General features: G+C 41.2%; 2 protein-coding genes across 3 annotated transcripts in view; one reads left to right on the top strand and one right to left on the bottom strand.

Annotated features, from left to right (window-relative positions):
* LOC126367310 (elongator complex protein 2) overlaps positions 1-24,726 on the top strand; it is a 327,370-nt gene that overhangs the window by 141,067 nt on the left and 161,577 nt on the right. The window lies entirely within an intron of this gene.
* LOC126367362 (uncharacterized) lies at positions 20,787-23,734 on the bottom strand. The gene is made up of 6 exons (XM_050010858.1): positions 23,480-23,734; positions 23,090-23,281; positions 22,582-22,739; positions 21,594-21,741; positions 21,242-21,371; positions 20,787-20,872 (listed from the first exon to the last, which is right to left on the bottom strand). Exons 1-6 carry the CDS (start codon positions 23,732-23,734, stop codon positions 20,787-20,789), a joined length of 969 nt encoding a protein of 322 aa, XP_049866815.1.

Raw genomic sequence — 24,726 nt, 5'->3', positions numbered from 1 at the left:
ACCCAGTCTCCCCGCGACCCCCTGCCCCACCGCGTCTTTCGCGTCGTTTCCCGGCCCTGCCCGCCCCGCCGCGTCTCTTGCTTTGTCCCAATCGCGCGCGTCATCTCCTTCCCCTGCTTCCCTCCTCGCCGGTGACGATGAGGTATCGTGTGATGTTCGTATGGACGTTGCCGAGTCCGATTCGTCGTCGGAGTGTGTGGAGTCGTCCTCTTCGGAGGACATATTCACGCTCGTGGAGGGCCGTAAGGGAAAACGAGCCCGCCGTCACCGTGAATCTGAGCCTGCTAAGGTTCAGAAAACGTCCTCGGGAACGTCGATCCCCTCTTCCTCTTCCATCCCCGAGGTCCGTAAGGTCCCTTCCAGCCCTTCTAAGGCTGTCACTGAAGTACAAAAAGGTCCCACCCCTCCGCCCTTGTACATGAGGGACAAAAATAGGTGGAATGAAGTCTCCCTTCGGGCGAAAGAGGAGAACATCGTAATCACCAGCGCCCGCACGACCCAAGATGGGATCAAAATCCAGGTCCCGTCATCTTCTGAGCATAGAAAGCTCACTTCGATTCTAAAAGGTAGAGGAATACAATTCCATACCTACGCCCTCCCGGAGGAACGTATCCTCCGTATTATTCTAAAGGGAATCCCTAAGGAGTGGGAAACCACTCTTGTTAAGGAGGACCTTATTAAAAACGGTTTTCCGGCTCTCGAGGTGCACCGTATGCACCGCGGTCGTGGCCAAGTCCCGTACGACATGGTCACCGTTATATTAGAAAGGACGGATGAGGGCAAGAAGATCTTCAACCTGAAGACTTGTTGCGGTCTATCTGGCCTTAAAGTTGAAACTCCCCATAAGGGAGGCCCCCCAACGCAATGTCATAGATGCCAACTTTACGGGCATTCTAGTAGGCATTGTCATGCCAAGCCTAGGTGCGTAAAGTGCCTAGGTGATCACGCTACCTCGGATTGCCTTAGAGGCAAAAACGAGGTGGAACCCCCTAGCTGTGTGCTGTGTGGTCAGCAAGGTCATCCTGCGAACTATCGCGGATGCACCAAGGCTCCACGCACCCACCATAAGGTAGCTCAACGAAGGGCAGCCCGCGCTGCTGCTTCCCAACCCGGTCCCACTAAGGCCCATATGGCCCCTTCCTCGCACTCTACTCGCGATTTCCCGGCTCTGCCACTCACGCAAACCAAACTCGCGCCACAGCGTCCATCCGCATGGATTCGTCCCCCGGCAATCGTCCGACCCACAAATCCGCTCCGCGCCCAACCTAGTAGCAACTTAGGTATTCCCGCAGCCACTCTTGCGCCTCATCCGGTTCCTGCGATGGCCCCTCAGGCCTCTGCGTTTCCTGTCAACCAGTTTAGGGAATTTAGTATTCTCTTTAAGTCGGCCCTTAGTCAACTTGACAGTTTATTAGACTCCCTATCCCAATTTAAAGCCTAATAATGGATTGTACGAATAAAAGTAGAGTCAAACCGCGTTCCCTTACAATAGGTTTTTTCAATGCTGATGGCATCTTAGGTCAACGTGCAGAGATTCACGAGTTTGTAAAACATCATCAGGTAGATATTTTATTAGTGCAGGAATCTTTCCTCAAACCCTCTAATCGCGACCCCAAGATGGCGAATTATAATTTAGTGCGAAACGACAGGATCTTTGCGCCCAAAGGGGGCACTCTCATTTATTATAGAAAGTCACTTCACTGTATACCTATAGACCCGCCTGCCCTCACTGACATTGAGGCTTCGATCTGTCGAGTGGGCATGACAGGACATCAGCCAATCACACTAGTGTCGGCTTATCTATCTCCTAATAACTCTAAGAGGTTACTTAGAAGTGACCTCGAAGCCCTCTTTAATCTCAGTAATTCAGTCATAATTGCTGGCGATCTTAACGCTAAACATCTTTCTTGGAGTTGCTTAACAACAAACACAAGAGGCAGGGTATTAGAAACTCTAGCCGAGCCCCTCTATTATGATATAATAACACCATTGCAGCCCACTAGATATCCCCCTGACTTGAACCACAGACCAGAAATACTCGACTTGGCGCTTCTAAAGAACATAAACTTACGTTTATGTTCTATAGAAGTACTACACGAGTTACAATCCGACCACCGACCTGTTATATTAAAACTAGGCTCCCGTTTAGACGCCCCTGTTAATCCAGCAACCCCTAAGACAGTACTGGACTGGGAGAAGGTAGCCGAAGGCCTCCAGTCTTCTAGTTCAGTATACTTAGATAGTATCCCAGTAGAAATAGCCTCCTTAGAGGAGGCCTCGACAGCTATTAACTCCCTCACAGATCACGTGAGGTCGGTTTTGAATGAAAGTTCAAAACAGGTTCCGGAGATGGAAGACCATCGCTGGAAACTGCCTACCGATATCCGTGATCTGCTAACGGAGAAAAACGCAGCCACCCGCGCATATGATTCCAATCGCACCGAGGAATGTCGCCGTCATTTGCGTCTCTTGCAGCATACTGTAAGAAAACGTATTAATGACATGCGACAGAATCGGTGGGATAATCTTTTGAGCGGCATTGAGCCCCACCACCAGGCCATCTGGCAGCTGTCTAGGTCTCTTCAAAAGGATACGGTTGTTCCTACTCCTCCTCTCAATAGGCCTAACCAACCCCCCGCTTTTGACGATGACGAAAAAGCCGAATGCCTTGCCGACAGTCTCGAAGCCCAATGTTCGCCCAGTACTCTCCCTATCGATCGTAGGCACCTCTCGACGGTGAACTCTGAAGTTCAGCGTAGGGCTTCTGTACCTCCCACCGATCCTCCTCTTCCACAGGTTACTGAGGAAGAGGTACTAGGTATCATCAAAAGATTTCATACCCGAAAAGCCCCTGGCTCAGACGGTATCACGAATCGTGTCCTTAAAAACTTCGGTGCTCCCCTCATCTGCTTACTAACGGCAATATTCAACGTCGCCATGAGCAACTGCGTCTTTCCACAGCAGTGGAAAGAAGCAATTGTAATTGGTATACCAAAGCCTGGGAAACCTAAAAACGAACCTTCCAGTTACCGCCCTATAAGTCTCCTCAATACCATGGGGAAGATTTATGAGCGGCTCATATTTGCTAGATTACGGGACTACGCCGAATCCAATAGTCTTATTCCACCAGAGCAGTTTGGTTTTAGAACCAAACACTCCTGCGTTCAACAAGTGCACCGTATTGTTGAACATATCTCCAGTAGATTAAACTTAAAAAAACCTGTCGCTACGGGAGCGCTCTTCTTCGATGTGGCGAAAGCGTTCGACAAAGTCTGGCACAACGGCTTGATCTACAAGCTTTATTCACTGGGAGTGCCAGACCGTCTCGTGCACATCATACGAGACTTCCTCTCAAATCGAACCTTTCGCTACCGCGTAGAAGGGACGCTCTCGTCACCGCACCCGATACATGCCGGAGTCCCACAAGGCTCCGTCCTCTCCCCTTTACTATTTTCATTGTATACTAGTGACATTCCCAAATCCCCTAATACCGAATTAGCTTTATTTGCGGATGATACAGCCATCTATTCTTCGTGCCGTGGTCGAGTTATGATGACCGGAATCCTCCAACGCGCGGCCAATGCCTTGGGCAAGTGGTTTCGCAAATGGAGAATCGAGGTAAACCCGGAGAAAAGTGCAGCGGTGTACTTTTCAAAGGGCTATTATAACACGCCACGGTCACGCCGTCAACTTAAAATCATTAAGATGTTTGGCAAGCCGATCCCTTGGGAGGAGCAAGTCAAATATCTCGGCGTAGTCTTAGATAGACGTCTTACTTTCAAGGCCCATATCAAACGTGTGCGCGATCGCGCCGCGTTTGTAATGGGCCGTCTTCACTGTCTTCTTAACAAGCGAAGTAAATTGTCCCTTAGGAATAAGGTGAAAATCTACACGACTTGCATCCGTCCGATCATGACCTATGCAGGGGTAGTTTTCGCTCATGCGAGTCCCTCTCAAATCCACCGTCTACAGGTAATACAAAATCGTTTCATGCGGAAAGCCACGGGAGCTCCGTGGTTCCTTCGCAATGAAAATCTGCACATTGACCTAGGTCTGCCAACCATTGCCCAATGGCTCAAATTAGCTTCCAAACGTTTTTTCGATTCTGCTCCGCACCACCCAAATCCTCTGGTAGTTGCGGCTTCCGAATACATCCCGCTTAGGGACGGTACTGAAAAGTATCGGCGTCCGAAGGACGTAATATACGATCCCGACGACCCGATTACTCTAGCCATAGAGGCAGCCAATCAGCTCGCGACACCAAACACTTCAGGACCCCGATACCGACCCCGCCGGCGTGGTCGACGATTTCCCTCATTCAGCGCTTATCGCTATCGACCCACTAGGGTCGATTAATTCTTTCAAATATTTTTCCTCTCAGACGACGCCCTGAGCCGAGGTTCGCGCCCAACTGGGCACCCTCAGGCCTGTTGTCTTAAACGTTGTACCGGGTGAGAGCCTTCAGCGCTCCCCATTTGTCCGGCCAAGTAGTTAATGCCATCTGCGGCAAATCTACAATAAGTCACGTCAAAAAAAAAAAAAAAAAAAAAAAGGTGGAAGAAGTCGACAGCATTCTTAGGCCAAACTTACTACTCAAGGGTAAAACTTATGCAAATGTATTGACTATGAGTGGCAACGCTTAGAAAACTGTATATTTGATCGATCAATGAAGGTTGGTGGAAGAAGTCGACAGCATTCTTAGGCCAAACTTACTACTCAAGGGTAAAATTTATGCAAATGTATTGACTATGAGTAGCAACGCTTATAAAACTGTATATTTGATCGATCAATGAAGGTTGGTGGAAGAAGTCGACAGCATTCTTAGGCCAAACTTACTACTCAAGGGTAAAATTTATGCAAATATATTGACTATGAGTGGCAACGCTTAGAAAACTGTATATTTGATCGATCAATGAAGGTTGGTGGAAGAAGTCGACAGCATCCTTAGGCCAAACTTACTACTCAAGGGTAAAATTTATGCAAATGTATTGACTATGAGTGGCAACGCTTAGAAAACTGTATATTTGATCGATCAATGAAGGTTGGTGGAAGAAGTCCACAGCATTCTTAGGCCAAACTTACTACTCAAGGGTAAAATTTATGCAAATGTATTGACTTTGAGTGGCAACGCTTAGAAAACTGTATATTTGATCGATCGATGAAGGTTGCTGGAAGAAGTCGACAGCATCCTTAGGCCAAACTTACTACTCAAGGGTAAAATTTATGCAAATGTATTGACTTTGAGTGGCAACGCTTAGAAAACTGTATATTTGATCGATCGATGAAGGTTGGTGGAAGAAGTCGACAGCATCCTTAGGCCAAACTTACTACTCAAGGGTAAAATTTATGCAAATGTATTTACTATGAGTGGCAACGCTTAGAAAACTGTATATTTGATCGATCGATGAAGGTTGGTGGAAGAAGTCGACAGCATCCTTAGGCCAAACTTACTACTCAAGGGTAAAATTTATGCAAATGTATTTACTATGAGTGGCAACGCTTAGAAAACTGTATATTTGATCGATCGATGAAGGTTGGTGGAAGAAGTCGACAGCATTCTTAGGCCAAACTTACTACTCAAGGGTAAAATTTATGCAAATGTATTTACTATGAGTGGCAACGCTTAGAAAACTGTATATTTGATCGATCAATGAAGGTTGGTGGAAGAAGTCCACAGCATTCTTAGGCCAAACTTACTACTCAAGGGTAAAATTTATGCAAATGTATTGACTTTGAGTGGCAACGCTTAGAAAACTGTATATTTGATCGATCGATGAAGGTTGCTGGAAGAAGTCGACAGCATCCTTAGGCCAAACTTACTACTCAAGGGTAAAATTTATGCAAATGTATTGACTTTGAGTGGCAACGCTTAGAAAACTGTATATTTGATCGATCGATGAAGGTTGCTGGAAGAAGTCGACAGCATCCTTAGGCCAAACTTACTACTCAAGGGTAAAATTTATGCAAATGTATTGACTATGAGTGGCAACGCTTAGAAAACTGTATATTTGATCGATCGATGAAGGTTGGTGGAAGAAGTCGACAGCATTCTTAGGCCAAACTTACTACTCAAGGGTAAAATTTATGCAAATGTATTGACTATGAGTGGCAACGCTTAGAAAACTGTATATTTGATCGATCAATGAAGGTTGGTGGAAGAAGTCGACAGCATTCTTAGGCCAAACTTACTACTCAAGGGTAAAATTTATGCAAATGTATTGACTTTGAGTGGCAACGCTTAGAAAACTGTATATTTGATCGATCGATGAAGGTTGGTGGAAGAAGTCGACAGCATCCTTAGGCCAAACTTACTACTCAAGGGTAAAATTTATGCAAATGTATTGACTTTGAGTGGCAACGCTTAGAAAACTGTATATTTGATCGATCAATGAAGGTTGGTGGAAGAAGTCGACAGCATCCTTAGGCCAAACTTACTACTCAAGGGTAAAATTTATGCAAATGTATTTACTATGAGTGGCAACGCTTAGAAAACTGTATATTTGATCGATCGATGAAGGTTGGTGGAAGAAGTCGACAGCATCCTTAGGCCAAACTTACTACTCAAGGGTAAAATTTATGCAAATGTATTTACTATGAGTGGCAACGCTTAGAAAACTGTATATTTGATCGATCGATGAAGGTTGGTGGAAGAAGTCGACAGCATTCTTAGGCCAAACTTACTACTCAAGGGTAAAATTTATGCAAATGTATTGACTATGAGTGGCAACGCTTAGAAAACTGTATATTTGATCGATCAATGAAGGTTGGTGGAAGAAGTCGACAGCATCCTTAGGCCAAACTTACTACTCAAGGGTAAAATTTATGCAAATGTATTTACTATGAGTGGCAACGCTTAGAAAACTGTATATTTGATCGATCGATGAAGGTTGGTGGAAGAAGTCGACAGCATTCTTAGGCCAAACTTACAACTCAAGGGTAAAATTTATGCAAATGTATTGACTATGAGTGGCAACGCTTAGAAAACTGTATATTTGATCGATCGATGAAGGTTGGTGGAAGAAGTCGACAGCATTCTTAGGCCAAACTTACTACTCAAGGGTAAAATTTATGCAAATGTATTGACTATGAGTGGCAACGCTTAGAAAACTGTATATTTGATCGATCAATGAAGGTTGGTGGAAGAAGTCGACAGCATTCTTAGGCCAAACTTACTACTCAAGGGTAAAATTTATGCAAATGTATTGACTATGAGTGGCAACGCTTAGAAAACTGTATATTTGATCGATCAATGAAGGTTGGTGGAAGAAGTCGACAGCATTCTTAGGCCAAACTTACTACTCAAGGGTAAAATTTATGCAAATGTATTGACTATGAGTGGCAACGCTTAGAAAACTGTATATTTGATCGATCAATGAAGGTTGGTGGAAGAAGTCGACAGCATTCTTAGGCCAAACTTACTACTCAAGGGTAAAATTTATGCAAATGTATTGACTATGAGTGGCAACGCTTAGAAAACTGTATATTTGATCGATCGATGAAGGTTGGTGGAAGAAGTCGACAGCATTCTTAGGCCAAACTTACTACTCAAGGGTAAAATTTATGCAAATGTATTGACTATGAGTGGCAACGCTTAGAAAACTGTATATTTGATCGATCGATGAAGGTTGGTGGAAGAAGTCGACAGCATCCTTAGGCCAAACTTACTACTCAAGGGTAAAATTTATGCAAATGTATTGACTATGAGTGGCAACGCTTAGAAAACTGTATATTTGATCGATCAATGAAGGTTGGTGGAAGAAGTCGACAGCATTCTTAGGCCAAACTTACTACTCAAGGGTAAAATTTATGCAAATGTATTGACTTTGAGTGGCAACGCTTAGAAAACTGTATATTTGATCGATCGATGAAGGTTGGTGGAAGAAGTCGACAGCATCCTTAGGCCAAACTTACTACTCAAGGGTAAAATTTATGCAAATGTATTTACTATGAGTGGCAACGCTTACAAAACTGTATATTTGATCGATCGATGAAGGTTGGTGGAAGAAGTCGACAGCATCCTTAGGCCAAACTTACTACTCAAGGGTAAAATTTATGCAAATGTATTGACTTTGAGTGGCAACGCTTAGAAAACTGTATATTTGATCGATCGATGAAGGTTGGTGGAAGAAGTCGACAGCATCCTCAGGCCAAACTTACTACTCAAGGGTAAAATTTATGCAAATGTATTGACTATGAGTGGCAACGCTTAGAAAACTGTATATTTGATCGATCAATGAAGGTTGGTGGAGGAAGTCCACAGCATTCTTAGGCCAAACTTACTACTCAAGGGTAAAATTTATGCAAATGTATTGACTTTGAGTGGCAACGCTTAGAAAACTGTATATTTGATCGATCGATGAAGGTTGCTGGAAGAAGTCGACAGCATCCTTAGGCCAAACTTACTACTCAAGGGTAAAATTTATGCAAATGTATTGACTATGAGTGGCAACGCTTAGAAAACTGTATATTTGATCGATCAATGAAGGTTGGTGGAAGAAGTCGACAGCATTCTTAGGCCAAACTTACTACTCAAGGGTAAAATTTATGCAAATGTATTGACTTTGAGTGGCAACGCTTAGAAAACTGTATATTTGATCGATCGATGAAGGTTGGTGGAAGAAGTCGACAGCATCCTTAGGCCAAACTTACTACTCAAGGGTAAAATTTATGCAAATGTATTGACTATGAGTGGCAACGCTTAGAAAACTGTATATTTGATCGATCAATGAAGGTTGGTGGAAGAAGTCGACAGCATCCTTAGGCCAAACTTACTACTCAAGGGTAAAATTTATGCAAATGTATTTACTATGAGTGGCAACGCTTAGAAAACTGTATATTTGATCGATCGATGAAGGTTGGTGGAAGAAGTCGACAGCATTCTTAGGCCAAACTTACTACTCAAGGGTAAAATTTATGCAAATGTATTGACTATGAGTGGCAACGCTTAGAAAACTGTATATTTGATCGATCAATGAAGGTTGGTGGAAGAAGTCGACAGCATTCTTAGGCCAAACTTACTACTCAAGGGTAAAATTTATGCAAATGTATTGACTATGAGTGGCAACGCTTAGAAAACTGTATATTTGATCGATCAATGAAGGTTGGTGGAAGAAGTCGACAGCATTCTTAGGCCAAACTTACTACTCAAGGGTAAAATTTATGCAAATGTATTGACTATGAGTGGCAACGCTTAGAAAACTGTATATTTGATCGATCAATGAAGGTTGGTGGAAGAAGTCGACAGCATTCTTAGGCCAAACTTACTACTCAAGGGTAAAATTTATGCAAATGTATTGACTATGAGTGGCAACGCTTAGAAAGCTGTATATTTGATCGATCGATGAAGGTTGGTGGAAGAAGTCGACAGCATTCTTAGGCCAAACTTACTACTCAAGGGTAAAATTTATGCAAATGTATTGACTTTGAGTGGCAACGCTTAGAAAACTGTATATTTGATCGATCGATGAAGGTTGGTGGAAGAAGTCGACAGCATCCTTAGGCCAAACTTACTACTCAAGGGTAAAATTTATGCAAATGTATTGACTATGAGTGGCAACGCTTAGAAAACTGTATATTTGATCGATCGATGAAGGTTGGTGGAAGAAGTCGACAGCATCCTTAGGCCAAACTTACTACTCAAGGGTAAAATTTATGCAAATGTATTGACTATGAGTGGCAACGCTTAGAAAACTGTATATTTGATCGATCGATGAAGGTTGGTGGAAGAAGTCGACAGCATTCTTAGGCCAAACTTACTACTCAAGGGTAAAATTTATGCAAATGTATTGACTATGAGTGGCAACGCTTAGAAAACTGTATATTTGATCGATCAATGAAGGTTGGTGGAAGAAGTCGACAGCATTCTTAGGCCAAACTTACTACTCAAGGGTAAAATTTATGCAAATGTATTGACTTTGAGTGGCAACGCTTAGAAAACTGTATATTTGATCGATCGATGAAGGTTGGTGGAAGAAGTCGACAGCATCCTTAGGCCAAACTTACTACTCAAGGGTAAAATTTATGCAAATGTATTGACTTTGAGTGGCAACGCTTAGAAAACTGTATATTTGATCGATCGATGAAGGTTGGTGGAAGAAGTCGACAGCATCCTTAGGCCAAACTTACTACTCAAGGGTAAAATTTATGCAAATGTATTGACTATGAGTGGCAACGCTTAGAAAACTGTATATTTGATCGATCGATGAAGGTTGGTGGAAGAAGTCGACAGCATTCTTAGGCCAAACTTACTACTCAAGGGTAAAATTTATGCAAATGTATTGACTATGAGTGGCAACGCTTAGAAAACTGTATATTTGATCGATCAATGAAGGTTGGTGGAAGAAGTCGACAGCATTCTTAGGCCAAACTTACTACTCAAGGGTAAAATTTATGCAAATGTATTGACTTTGAGTGGCAACGCTTAGAAAACTGTATATTTGATCGATCGATGAAGGTTGGTGGAAGAAGTCGACAGCATCCTTAGGCCAAACTTACTACTCAAGGGTAAAATTTATGCAAATGTATTGACTTTGAGTGGCAACGCTTAGAAAACTGTATATTTGATCGATCAATGAAGGTTGGTGGAAGAAGTCGACAGCATCCTTAGGCCAAACTTACTACTCAAGGGTAAAATTTATGCAAATGTATTGACTATGAGTGGCAACGCTTAGAAAACTGTATATTTGATCGATCGATGAAGGTTGGTGGAAGAAGTCGACAGCATCCTTAGGCCAAACTTACTACTCAAGGGTAAAATTTATGCAAATGTATTGACTATGAGTGGCAACGCTTAGAAAACTGTATATTTGATCGATCGATGAAGGTTGGTGGAAGAAGTCGACAGCATTCTTAGGCCAAACTTACTACTCAAGGGTAAAATTTATGCAAATGTATTGACTATGAGTGGCAACGCTTAGAAAACTGTATATTTGATCGATCAATGAAGGTTGGTGGAAGAAGTCGACAGCATTCTTAGGCCAAACTTACTACTCAAGGGTAAAATTTATGCAAATGTATTGACTATGAGTGGCAACGCTTAGAAAACTGTATATTTGATCGATCGATGAAGGTTGGTGGAAGAAGTCGACAGCATTCTTAGGCCAAACTTACAACTCAAGGGTAAAATTTATGCAAATGTATTGACTATGAGTGGCAACGCTTAGAAAACTGTATATTTGATCGATCGATGAAGGTTGGTGGAAGAAGTCGACAGCATTCTTAGGCCAAACTTACTACTCAAGGGTAAAATTTATGCAAATGTATTGACTATGAGTGGCAACGCTTAGAAAACTGTATATTTGATCGATCAATGAAGGTTGGTGGAAGAAGTCGACAGCATTCTTAGGCCAAACTTACTACTCAAGGGTAAAATTTATGCAAATGTATTGACTATGAGTGGCAACGCTTAGAAAACTGTATATTTGATCGATCAATGAAGGTTGGTGGAAGAAGTCGACAGCATTCTTAGGCCAAACTTACTACTCAAGGGTAAAATTTATGCAAATGTATTGACTATGAGTGGCAACGCTTAGAAAACTGTATATTTGATCGATCAATGAAGGTTGGTGGAAGAAGTCGACAGCATTCTTAGGCCAAACTTACTACTCAAGGGTAAAATTTATGCAAATGTATTGACTATGAGTGGCAACGCTTAGAAAACTGTATATTTGATCGATCGATGAAGGTTGGTGGAAGAAGTCGACAGCATTCTTAGGCCAAACTTACTACTCAAGGGTAAAATTTATGCAAATGTATTGACTATGAGTGGCAACGCTTAGAAAACTGTATATTTGATCGATCGATGAAGGTTGGTGGAAGAAGTCGACAGCATCCTCAGGCCAAACTTACTACTCAAGGGTAAAATTTATGCAAATGTATTGACTATGAGTGGCAACGCTTAGAAAACTGTATATTTGATCGATCAATGAAGGTTGGTGGAGGAAGTCCACAGCATTCTTAGGCCAAACTTACTACTCAAGGGTAAAATTTATGCAAATGTATTGACTTTGAGTGGCAACGCTTAGAAAACTGTATATTTGATCGATCGATGAAGGTTGGTGGAAGAAGTCGACAGCATCCTTAGGCCAAACTTACTACTCAAGGGTAAAATTTATGCAAATGTATTGACTATGAGTGGCAACGCTTAGAAAACTGTATATTTGATCGATCGATGAAGGTTGGTGGAAGAAGTCGACAGCATCCTTAGGCCAAACTTACTACTCAAGGGTAAAATTTATGCAAATGTTTTGACTTTGAGTGGCAACGCTTAGAAAACTGTATATTTGATCGATCGATGAAGGTTGGTGGAAGAAGTCGACAGCATCCTCAGGCCAAACTTACTACTCAAGGGTAAAATTTATGCAAATGTATTGACTATGAGTGGCAACGCTTAGAAAACTGTATATTTGATCGATCAATGAAGGTTGGTGGAGGAAGTCCACAGCATTCTTAGGCCAAACTTACTACTCAAGGGTAAAATTTATGCAAATGTATTGACTTTGAGTGGCAACGCTTAGAAAACTGTATATTTGATCGATCGATGAAGGTTGCTGGAAGAAGTCGACAGCATCCTTAGGCCAAACTTACTACTCAAGGGTAAAATTTATGCAAATGTATTGACTATGAGTGGCAACGCTTAGAAAACTGTATATTTGATCGATCAATGAAGGTTGGTGGAAGAAGTCGACAGCATTCTTAGGCCAAACTTACTACTCAAGGGTAAAATTTATGCAAATGTATTGACTTTGAGTGGCAACGCTTAGAAAACTGTATATTTGATCGATCGATGAAGGTTGGTGGAAGAAGTCGACAGCATCCTTAGGCCAAACTTACTACTCAAGGGTAAAATTTATGCAAATGTATTGACTATGAGTGGCAACGCTTAGAAAACTGTATATTTGATCGATCAATGAAGGTTGGTGGAAGAAGTCGACAGCATCCTTAGGCCAAACTTACTACTCAAGGGTAAAATTTATGCAAATGTATTTACTATGAGTGGCAACGCTTAGAAAACTGTATATTTGATCGATCGATGAAGGTTGGTGGAAGAAGTCGACAGCATTCTTAGGCCAAACTTACTACTCAAGGGTAAAATTTATGCAAATGTATTGACTATGAGTGGCAACGCTTAGAAAACTGTATATTTGATCGATCAATGAAGGTTGGTGGAAGAAGTCGACAGCATTCTTAGGCCAAACTTACTACTCAAGGGTAAAATTTATGCAAATGTATTGACTATGAGTGGCAACGCTTAGAAAACTGTATATTTGATCGATCAATGAAGGTTGGTGGAAGAAGTCGACAGCATTCTTAGGCCAAACTTACTACTCAAGGGTAAAATTTATGCAAATGTATTGACTATGAGTGGCAACGCTTAGAAAACTGTATATTTGATCGATCAATGAAGGTTGGTGGAAGAAGTCGACAGCATTCTTAGGCCAAACTTACTACTCAAGGGTAAAATTTATGCAAATGTATTGACTATGAGTGGCAACGCTTAGAAAACTGTATATTTGATCGATCGATGAAGGTTGGTGGAAGAAGTCGACAGCATTCTTAGGCCAAACTTACTACTCAAGGGTAAAATTTATGCAAATGTATTGACTATGAGTGGCAACGCTTAGAAAACTGTATATTTGATCGATCAATGAAGGTTGGTGGAAGAAGTCGACAGCATTCTTAGGCCAAACTTACTACTCAAGGGTAAAATTTATGCAAATGTATTGACTTTGAGTGGCAACGCTTAGAAAACTGTATATTTGATCGATCGATGAAGGTTGGTGGAAGAAGTCGACAGCATTCTTAGGCCAAACTTACTACTCAAGGGTAAAATTTATGCAAATGTATTGACTTTGAGTGGCAACGCTTAGAAAACTGTATATTTGATCGATCAATGAAGGTTGGTGGAAGAAGTCGACAGCATCCTTAGGCCAAACTTACTACTCAAGGGTAAAATTTATGCAAATGTATTGACTATGAGTGGCAACGCTTAGAAAACTGTATATTTGATCGATCAATGAAGGTTGGTGGAAGAAGTCGACAGCATCCTTAGGCCAAACTTACTACTCAAGGGTAAAATTTATGCAAATGTATTGACTATGAGTGGCAACGCTTAGAAAACTGTATATTTGATCGATCGATGAAGGTTGGTGGAAGAAGTCGACAGCATCCTCAGGCCAAACTTACTACTCAAGGGTAAAATTTATGCAAATGTATTGACTATGAGTGGCAACGCTTAGAAAACTGTATATTTGATCGATCAATGAAGGTTGGTGGAGGAAGTCCACAGCATTCTTAGGCCAAACTTACTACTCAAGGGTAAAATTTATGCAAATGTATTGACTTTGAGTGGCAACGCTTAGAAAACTGTATATTTGATCGATCAATGAAGGTTGGTGGAAGAAGTCGACAGCATTCTTAGGCCAAACTTACTACTCAAGGGTAAAATTTATGCAAATGTATTGACTTTGAGTGGCAACGCTTAGAAAACTGTATATTTGATCGATCGATGAAGGTTGCTGGAAGAAGTCGACAGCATTCTTAGGCCAAACTTACTACTCAAGGGTAAAATTTATGCAAATGTATTGACTTTGAGTGGCAACGCTTAGAAAACTGTATATTTGATCGATCGATGAAGGTTGGTGGAAGAAGTCGACAGCATCCTTAGGCCAAACTTACTACTCAAGGGTAAAATTTATGCAAATGTATTGACTTTGAGTGGCAACGCTTAGAAAACTGTATATTTGATCGATCAATGAAGGTTGGTGGAAGAAGTCGACAGCATCCTTAGGCCAAACTTACTACTCAAGGGTAAAATTTATGCAAATGTATTGACTTTGAGTGGCAACGCTTAGAAAACTGTATATTTGATCGATCGATGAAGGTTGGTGGAAGAAGTCGACAGCATCCTTAGGCCAAACTTACTACTCAAGGGTAAAATTTATGCAAATGTTTTGACTTTGAGTGGCAACGCTTAGAAAACTGTATATTTGATCGATCGATGAAGGTTGGTGGAAGAAGTCGACAGCATCCTCAGGCCAAACTTACTACTCAAGGGTAAAATTTATGCAAATGTATTGACTATGAGTGGCAACGCTTAGAAAACTGTATATTTGATCGATCAATGAAGGTTGGTGGAAGAAGTCGACAGCATCCTTAGGCCAAACTTACTACTCAAGGGTAAAATTTATGCAAATGTATTGACTATGAGTGGCAACGCTTAGAAAACTGTATATTTGATCGATCAATGAAGGTTGGTGGAGGAAGTCCACAGCATTCTTAGGCCAAACTTACTACTCAAGGGTAAAATTTATGCAAATGTATTGACTTTGAGTGGCAACGCTTAGAAAACTGTATATTTGATCGATCGATGAAGGTTGGTGGAAGAAGTCGACAGCATTCTTAGGCCAAACTTACAACTCAAGGGTAAAATTTATGCAAATGTATTGACTATGAGTGGCAACGCTTAGAAAACTGTATATTTGATCGATCAATGAAGGTTGGTGGAAGAAGTCGACAGCATTCTTAGGCCAAACTTACTACTCAAGGGTAAAATTTATGCAAATGTATTGACTTTGAGTGGCAACGCTTAGAAAACTGTATATTTGATCGATCAATGAAGGTTGGTGGAAGAAGTCGACAGCATTCTTAGGCCAAACTTACTACTCAAGGGTAAAATTTATGCAAATGTATTGACTATGAGTGGCAACGCTTAGAAAACTGTATATTTGATCGATCAATGAAGGTTGGTGGAAGAAGTTCACGGTTCGCACTCGCCAAAGCAGCACGTTCGCTTACTGACAAATTTCCAGTGGTGGTCAACCTTTTTCTATATTTTTGTGTCGCTTAATTTGCACTCACAATGCATCAGTGCTCAATCTGTAAGAGTGTGTTCAACGATGGTGTACAGTGTACAGCGTGTGATAAGCTTTTTGGCTTTTGTTGTGCTCAGATTTCCGAAAATAACTACCGAAAACTCTCTGCCGACAGGAAGGCTACATGGAAATGTTTACACTGTAAATCTGGAGTGGTCTCTGGGAAAAGTGCAAGTCCTGTTGTCGCTACCCAGGCAGCGCCAACACCGATTGTTGCAAGTAAAAAACGGGCTGTCTCCGACGCCATGTCAGTCACTACACCTGCAGTCCCGGTAACGCTAGAAAACTTAATGGCTGAAGTCCTCGAGCTCAAAAAGCAGCTGGCGGGTCTCCCGTGTCTCATCGCAGATATGAAGAGTATTAAGCTAGAATTAACAGAACTCAAAACATCATGCGAATATGCCCATGCTAGTCTTGAGGAGCAGCACCTACGGGTATCTAAACTGGAAACCGAAGTTGCTGGAGTACAGATTCTCAGGGATGCGCTTGACGTAGCCAATAACGAAGTCGCTGAACTAAAAGCCGTCTTAGCAGAAAACGAGCAGCGTTCTCGGCTTAATAATATTGAGATTAAAGGGGTCCCACTAAAAAAGACCGAAAACCTTTACAATGTTTTTGAGTCCATATGCGAAGCGGTCGGTCAGGTTGTCCCAAAGACTCAAATTAATTATATTGCAAGAGTACCAACTAAACACCCTAAAGAAAAATCCATAATTGTGTCGGTTAACAATCGCTACGTCAAGGAGGATTTTATGGCCGCTGCTCGATCAGGCAAAAATAAAACTTTAAAACTATCTGACATTCCAAGCCTTGGTGGTGGCGGGGAAGTTCGCGTTTACATTAACGACCACTTAACACCGTATCGTAAGAATCTCCTCAACAAAGTTAAAAGTGTAGCAAACCAGAAGCACTATGAATACGTCTGGGTGAAGCATAGCAAGATTCACATACGCAAAAATGACACTTCAAATGTATTTGTTATTAATAAGGAATGCGATTTAAACAAAATTGTTTAAACTATAATTTATTATGTTCTTGTAAAGTGTATCGCGTTCTTAAATTGCTACCGTTGTATAAAATGTTCTTTACCTCTGCCTTGCCTATCGGCTTAACCGGTTCCTATTGTTTACGCGCCCCGCTCACTCACAACCAACGACGCACTATTCAATTATTAACTGTCTTTCTTACGCAAATTACACCTGCATCTAAATCGCTAATTTGTTTGCTCGCTTGCACAAATTATATTGCTTGCAATGTTTGTTTGTTACAAATACCTGCTTATATCGAAAATAGTTATTCCGGTCATTTTTATTTGTGTTTACTATTTGAAATGGTTAATTCAGTAAATTTGTTGCAATTGAGTTTTTTAACATCTTATTATAGACGTGATGGATCCTGATTGTTGTGATAATAAAATACTGATTTATTATCAGAATGCTAGAGGCCTTCGCACTAAAACTACAATTTTTTATCGGAATGTGTGTTTATCAAACTATGATGTAATTTTAATCACGGAATCCTGGCTCTTGGATGGTATTGTGGATAGTGAACTTTTTGACGCGCGTTATGTAATATTGCGCAGAGATCGCGACTACTCAAAGACGCAACAAAAGTTGGGTGGCGGTGTTTTAGTTGCAGTAAGGCGAGAACTTACAATTACCCCACAAACAGCATTTCATTCGAGTGCAGAAGATTTATGGCTCACCTTAAAGGTCAAGGGTCAATCTAATGTTACTACGTCGCTTCATATGTGCATTTTGTATCTTTGTAAGCAAAACATGGGTTATTCTTTTTCGGAACAACTACATAACTTCTTTTATAACGTGGAAAATCATATTTTACATTATCCAGATGATAAATTCCTTCTAGTAGGTGATTTTAATCTCAGTAAGATACAGTGGGCGCCGTGCTCCGGTAGTAACTATCAACCAATATTAAGGGATAGTGCAACACCAGATGAAAGATTTTTGGTAGACATGGTTGGGTTTCTTAATCTTAAACAATTTAATTATGTTAAAAACGCATTTGGCAGAATTCTAGATCTTGTTCTGGCAAATGATAATATAGTTACTGTCAGTGACTGTGCTAGTAACTCATTGGTTCCGATTGACGATGAGCACGGTGCTCTGTTGTTGTGTCTTGACTTTAGTTACCTTACCCCGCTCGATCGTGCCAGTACCAAGAAGTATATGTTTGATGACGGCGATTACGTTTCCATCAATAAAGAACTAGGTGAAATGGATTGGAGTAATGAATTTTCTTGCAAAAATCTCGATGAGTGCGTGGATCATTTTTACGATGTTTTTACCCACCTTAGGAATAAATATGTCCCTTGTAAGGCGATCAAAACTGATTCGTACCCAAAATGGTATTCCAAAGCTCTGAAAAAGTCAATTAGGGAAAAGTTCAAGTACCTCCGCAAGTTTAAAAAATATGGCAATCGCTCAGACCAAGCATCGTATAATATATTGAGGGACCGCGTTCGTTATCTCGAATCTGTATGCTACAACAACTATATCGAACTCGTCGAGAATTCTATCGAAACAGACCCGCGCTGCTTTTGGAGGTTCATGAACTCTAAATCTAAATCGAATTCAGTGCCTTGCAGTCTTAAACTCGGGAATAATACCTATAATGATGGAAACTCAATCACCTCTGGCTTTTCAGATTATTTCCGTTCTACTTTTTTGGATTCCACAACCAACCCAACCAGTCCAATAACATATCGCTTAAGCTTTGAGGACACAGTGTCCACTGCCAGCTCATCTACTTCTGACATTTCTTCTATCGAAGTTGATGTTGATATGGTTACTAAGCTGCTGTCTAAGCTCGATGCCAGTAAATCTGCAGGGCCTGACTACCTGCCTGCCCGTTTCTTGATTAATTGCGCTAAAACTATATCTGTTCCTCTAGCCTTGCTATTTAGGAAATCGTTCGATTCCGGCATAGTACCAACTCTCTGGAAACAGGCTTTTGTTACTCCCGTCCATAAAAAGGGCCTTAAAACTGACATAGCCAATTACCGACCGATATCTAAATTGTGTATTGTCTCGAAGGTGATGGAGAAGCTGGTATATGAACAATTGTACCCGGTGCTGAAGCACTCGTTTAGTGAATCTCAGCACGGTTTCTTAAAGGGGCGGTCCACAGTATCTAACCTTATTCTGTTAAATGATGCGGTAACTGAGGCAATGGATAATGGAGATCAGGTCGATGTCATTTACACTGATTATAGCAAAGCCTTTGATCGGATCCAGCATGATTTACTTCTAGCCAAGTTGTCTAAGGTCGGCATAAGAGGAAACCTTCTACGGTGGTTCTCTTCCTACATTGATAATCGGTCACAGGCTGTAGTCGTTAACAATTACATTTCTAGCTGGATTGTTATACCCAGCGGCGTGCCTCAAGGCTCCCTTCTGGGGCCATTGCTGTTTATTATCTTTGTGAATGACATCGACCACTGCTTCCACTCCTCGCAGCTACTCTGTTTGCTGATGACATGAAAATATTCGCCCGCATCTCATCGATTGCTGACGCTGAGGCGCTCCAGTCGGATCTTTCTCGTTTGGAGGATTACTGTTCAAATCATCTGCTCGACTTGAATCCTGTTAAGTGTAGTATAGTAACATATACTCGCAAACATATCCCAATTAATTTCCACTACACTCTTAAGGGTGAAATTCTTGAGAGAAACAAGCTAGTACGAGATCTTGGAGTGTTTCACGACAGTAAGCTGATGTTTGACGCCCACATTGAGAAAATTACTGCTAAGGCGTATAAAGCACTTGGGTTTGTGATGCGTTCATCAAAAGACTTCGTCAAAATTAAAACGTTTAAGATACTGTACTGTACCTTTGTGCGCAGTAACTTGGAGTATGCGTCGCAGATCTGGAATCCTATGTACCAAAAATACATCCATCAAATTGAGAACATACAAAAGAAGTTTGTGCGTTATGTTTGCTACCGGTTTAAACAGCGATATTCATCTAGTATGTATTTGGATATGTGCAGGAGATTTCATTTGCTCCCTCTCGAGAAACGACGGGAAATAGCAGACTTGATTTACTTGTTAAAAATAACTACTGGTGTTGTTGATTGTCCAAGCCTGCTATCAAAAATATATATTAAGCCCCCTTATAGAAGTCTGCGTCACAATAATTTGATTTTTCTTCCGCGCGCTACTACTAACTATCGGCAGAATACTTATATTTGGCGAGCCGCAAATAGTTTTAATAACCTATGCGCTACAACTGAATTAGATTTGTTCAACACTGGTTGTGAGGCAGCGAGACGTGAGATTAGCAAGCAATTCTTTAACCTGTAGCATAGAATAAATAGTAGTGTATCTAGGTTGAATGACGCGTGCATTGTGAGTGTAGCCTTTTTGTACATTTTGTGTTTTTGAGACAGTAATGGTTGACTGCTGACTGTGTTATTATGCCTAGTGTAATGTGCATTAGTGCAAACCTTTTTGTTTGTTTTTTTTTTTCAATTTGCTATCTGCGAGGAACTATAATTGGCTTTCTGTTTTTACCATAAGTTGCTACTAAATTAATTATAGCTGTTGTTTCTCCGAACATTAAATAAATAAATAAATAAATAAAGTAAGTGTTACCATTCAATTGGTATCTCCAACAATCCAAGGACGTAAATTTTATTATTGAAAATTAAGTGAATTACTAATGTATTTAACTACTATTATTTGTCACATATATAAAAATCATTGAAACTGTACGTAAATCTTTTACTTATTGCAAAGTAAATTAAAAATATTGGACGTGGGTAGTTTTCTACGAAATGGCAACGTAGGGTGGGATGACGTCAGCTGGGCTAACCTTGAAATGCTAGCTGTCAGTTTTGAGCATACCTGGTCTTATACTATGTTAGTTAGAAGATTATGTAAATAAATAACGTTCAGTCGTATTCTGCTCCAATGGTGATGCTGATGTCTCCAGGCAACACGTTGGTTTTGTGGTACCAGCGGTTCGTGTCTACCACCACTGCAAAAAAAAACAACTATTACTAGGTAATTTATATTTTTTTACAATTTCACCAAATTTATTTGCTTCAACTACTTTTTTACTTCGATTACCCTCGATTGATCTTGAGCGGACTGGGGTCATCACTTTAAGTTTGGAATGAAGAAGGAAACCTTTGCCTATACTTTTTTTTAACGTGACTTATTGTAGATTCGCCGCAAATGGCATTAACTATTTGGCCGGAATTTGCATAATACCAGTTGGATTTAAAGATCTCGATTGATACAGTATCCATGCACGTAGTGTTCGCTGGCGCTTCCAAACTCCTGATTCCCGCTTTTATTTGCACAAAGCAAGTAACAAACCAGAAGATGTGAGAATCCAACTCACATATCTCCCCTGGGCCCACGGTGAAAGTGATCCAGCGGCAGTGGTAGAAACACTCTGGCGGCGGCGCCAGCTGCCACTGCTTGCGGCCGCGGATCTGCGCCTGCCACGACACGTGACGGACGGAATCCACCTGGGTACGAAGACATGAATAGTTACTATAGCAAACCACATCTGTCGCACCTAATTGCACTTTCTTACTACTTCTATTCTGTTCTATAACTCAAAACTGTCATTTGCTAGAGCGAGAGAGCGACAGATACGGTCGTAAAATAATCCCAGTATAGACTTCGTGACGAAAATGCAAAGCCAAACAGGTGTTCAATGAATAAGTATACACCCTATTCATACTGACGTGCATATGAGCGCCCTGTCCCGGGCCGCCCATGAACACCCAGTCCACCATGTCGCTCTCAGCTGTCCGGGGCAGGAAGTACGGCCGGGAGTAGTAGGACCGCAGCCGGCGGGTCTCCTCGTCATAGCACGTGCTCCAGCCGACGTACCTACGTTATCATAAAAAAGTCGTTAATTTCAATCTTCTTATCGTGTGGGTTCTGAGGTGGAATGCCAACCTCATCAACCCTGGTGTCAGGGTTATTACTGAGCCGCCATAGGCCCCTGACATGGATCATGTAACGACTACATACTTACATCACTAGGTAGTAATCGGGACCAACGGCTTAACGTGCCTTCCGAAGCACGGATCATCTTACTTTCGGACAATCAGGTGATCAGCCTGTAATGTCCTAACCAAACTAGGGTTAACAAAGTGATTTTTGTGTTACGTCCCCAGCGGGATTCGAACCCACTTGACCACAGAGGACGTTGTTAATGTCAATGTCAGTTGCCTATTCTAACCCAGACCCCAGGGTTGGTCAGATTATTCATCGACCTTACAATCCAGACGAAAGAAGAAGAATATTAATTAGGATCATCAGAAAACACTGAGAGTCAAAATTGTATTTTAGTCCTACTACCTATAACCTGGAACGTGTTATGTATGGTTGAGAAGATACAGGAGCCATGCGGTTCCACGGTTCAAAAATAGAAGGCTAAAGAAGAATAATTTGATTTTGAATAGACTAACACAGTTGGCTCGACCATTATTGACAGCGATACAGCTCACCTACGTTGGTTCAACAGAAAGCTCGGTGAGGCGTGGGTGCCTACTTAGTTAGTTCATCTCGTGATGTACCCCAATTGTGATATAAGTCATGAATTTATGTTATGTTGAAATTAGCTAAACTAGCATCTAACACAATGGACAACGTGCTTTACCTATATAGCTGTTTATAGGTATAATTAACGTACAAATGTATGCGATACTACTTGTATACGTATACCATGGATCTCCAGTAAGGTTGGCTCTCTTCTCGTCCATGGAAAATACTTCGCTCAACGAGTTGAGGCCGGATTTGTACGCGAAGTAGAAACAGTCGTTAGTCTGCTGTCCCATTTTGCCGCCGTTGTAGAAATCCGCGAAGAATTTGAAATTGAATTCCTAAAACAATATATTTTTTATTATTATTTTTTTTACCAGAATGCGACTTGATAACTGCTTATGTATCAATATGGAACTTCCTTGACTTGGTATATCTACTACTTAGCTCATTTTATAAGCTCATCGCGCGTCTCAATTCTCTTTCGAATTCCGAACCCACCCGTAATCGAGTAGGTATTTATGCTTATTTTTACCTAACAGGGGTAATAATTATGGGCATAGCTCCTAGCTACCAAAAGACGAAGCTAAAAAAGGCTTAAAGGCTGCAGCCCCGCTTGCTATTAAAGCTTAAACAATTTGTTTCGTAAACCATAAAATTTAAAACGTCGATAATAAATAAAAAATCTAACTTCGATAGCTTTCCAGCCAACAGTAGCGTCAGTGACGATAACCGGTACTGATTTATAGGCGTAATTCTCCTCAAACTCTTTCGCCGTTATGTTGGAGAGTCGCACCACCTCGTCCACTCCTACGCACATGCTGCAGTCTTCAGGCGGGCGAAAGAGGGACTTTGACGATGAAGGGAGGTCCAGGACGCAGTTCTGTAGAGGAAATACATATGTTTTTTTTTGACGTGACTTTTTGTATGTTTATCTCAGATAGATGGCATTAACTATGTACTTGGCCGGACAAATGAGGAGCGCTGAGGACTCACTCGGTACAAAAATTTAAGACTACAAGCCTGAGTGTATCCAGTAAGGCGCGAACATCGGAGGTATATTATATTATATGTACCTTACCTTAGTCGACAAATCAGTATAGATGTACCAGGCACCCACCATTATAAACAAAATAACACAAAAACATATCACCGACAAATATTTTGAATTCAATTTAAAATTAATATTGTATTTTTTATTTTTCCCGGGACATTCTAATTGGGATATAAAGGCATTATTTAAATTAAAACTTTCGATTTTACTGATAATTTTGAATACTTTTTGCTCAGCTATTTTATACTTCTTATCGAATAATTTTGGACGAATTAGGCTCATGTTATCGATAAGTTGGCGGCTGTTGGAGACTAAATGAGTAAGGGAGGTTTCCTCGAGGGTTTTTATAGGCGGGCGACGCGAGGAGGGTAATAATATAGAGCTGAATAAACGCCCATAGCCGCCACTGTTTCACAAAATTCTCGTAAAGTTCTATTTGTGTGCCTTAAGAGTTCTTGGGCACCTAAATAACTTCATATACCTATTGCCTAGATCTACATCTAAAAAGCAACTTCAAGTTGCCTTACGGTGACCACTCCGGTAGGGATTGCGGGTTCATCAAAACTAGCCATTTAAATCAGGCAAACACATACATCATACATAAACAGCCTATATACGTCCCACTGCTGGGCACAGGCCTCCCCTCAATCAACCGGAGGGAGTATGGAGCATACTCCACCACGCTGCTCCAATGCGGGTTGATAGAGGTGTTTTTGCGGCTAATAGCCGGGACCAACGGCTTAACATGCCCTCTGAAGCACGGAATCATCTTACTTTTCCGAACAATCAGGTGATTCAAGCCTGAAAAGTCCTTACCAAACAAAGGACAGTCTCACAAAGTGATTTCGACAATGTCCCCATCGGGAATCGAACTCGGACCTGCAGATCGTGAGCCTAACGCTCTAACCACTAGACCACGGAGGCAAACATAATAAGTACCTAACTCATGTTTAGGTAGATTTGATTTGTTCATGCTAAAATATGTACTACCAAACTAACGGCTTGTTTCATCACTTTCTATTTGCATTGGCTGTCACAGTGTAGACCTTCGAATAAGTATCCACATTACGTGACTATTTGCAAAAAGACCAAAGATTCTATACGATAAGACCACCGGTCTTCGAATAACTACCCCAAATAGTTATTTTATGAGACTACTAGTTTGGTTCTATGTTCTTCAGTTTCAGCACTAGGCAAATCCCTAAATGTGTTATACGAGTGCGGGTGCAATGGGTATGAAATTGAAATTCATTATCAGCGCGCGACACCGCAAC

This window comes from Pectinophora gossypiella, chromosome 6 (assembly GCF_024362695.1).
Source record: "Pectinophora gossypiella chromosome 6, ilPecGoss1.1, whole genome shotgun sequence".
NCBI lineage: Eukaryota > Metazoa > Arthropoda > Insecta > Lepidoptera > Gelechiidae > Pectinophora > Pectinophora gossypiella.
The sequence above is the reverse complement of the archived record's forward strand: the minus strand, read 5'-3'. Positions and strand labels throughout refer to the sequence as shown.

Bases quoted from the DNA above. Each gene is read 5' to 3' on its own strand.
- LOC126367362 (XM_050010858.1), bottom strand. From the start codon at position 23,734: ATGAGCCTAATTCGTCCAAAATTATTCGATAAGAAGTATAAAATAGCT. The intron at 22,740-23,089 runs GTTAGATTTTTT...ATATTGTTTTAG, and splicing joins TTGGCTGGAAAGCTATCGAA to GAATTCAATTTCAAATTCTT. The intron at 21,372-21,593 runs GTCAGTATGAAT...CTTCGTACCCAG, and splicing joins GACAGGGCGCTCATATGCAC to GTGGATTCCGTCCGTCACGT.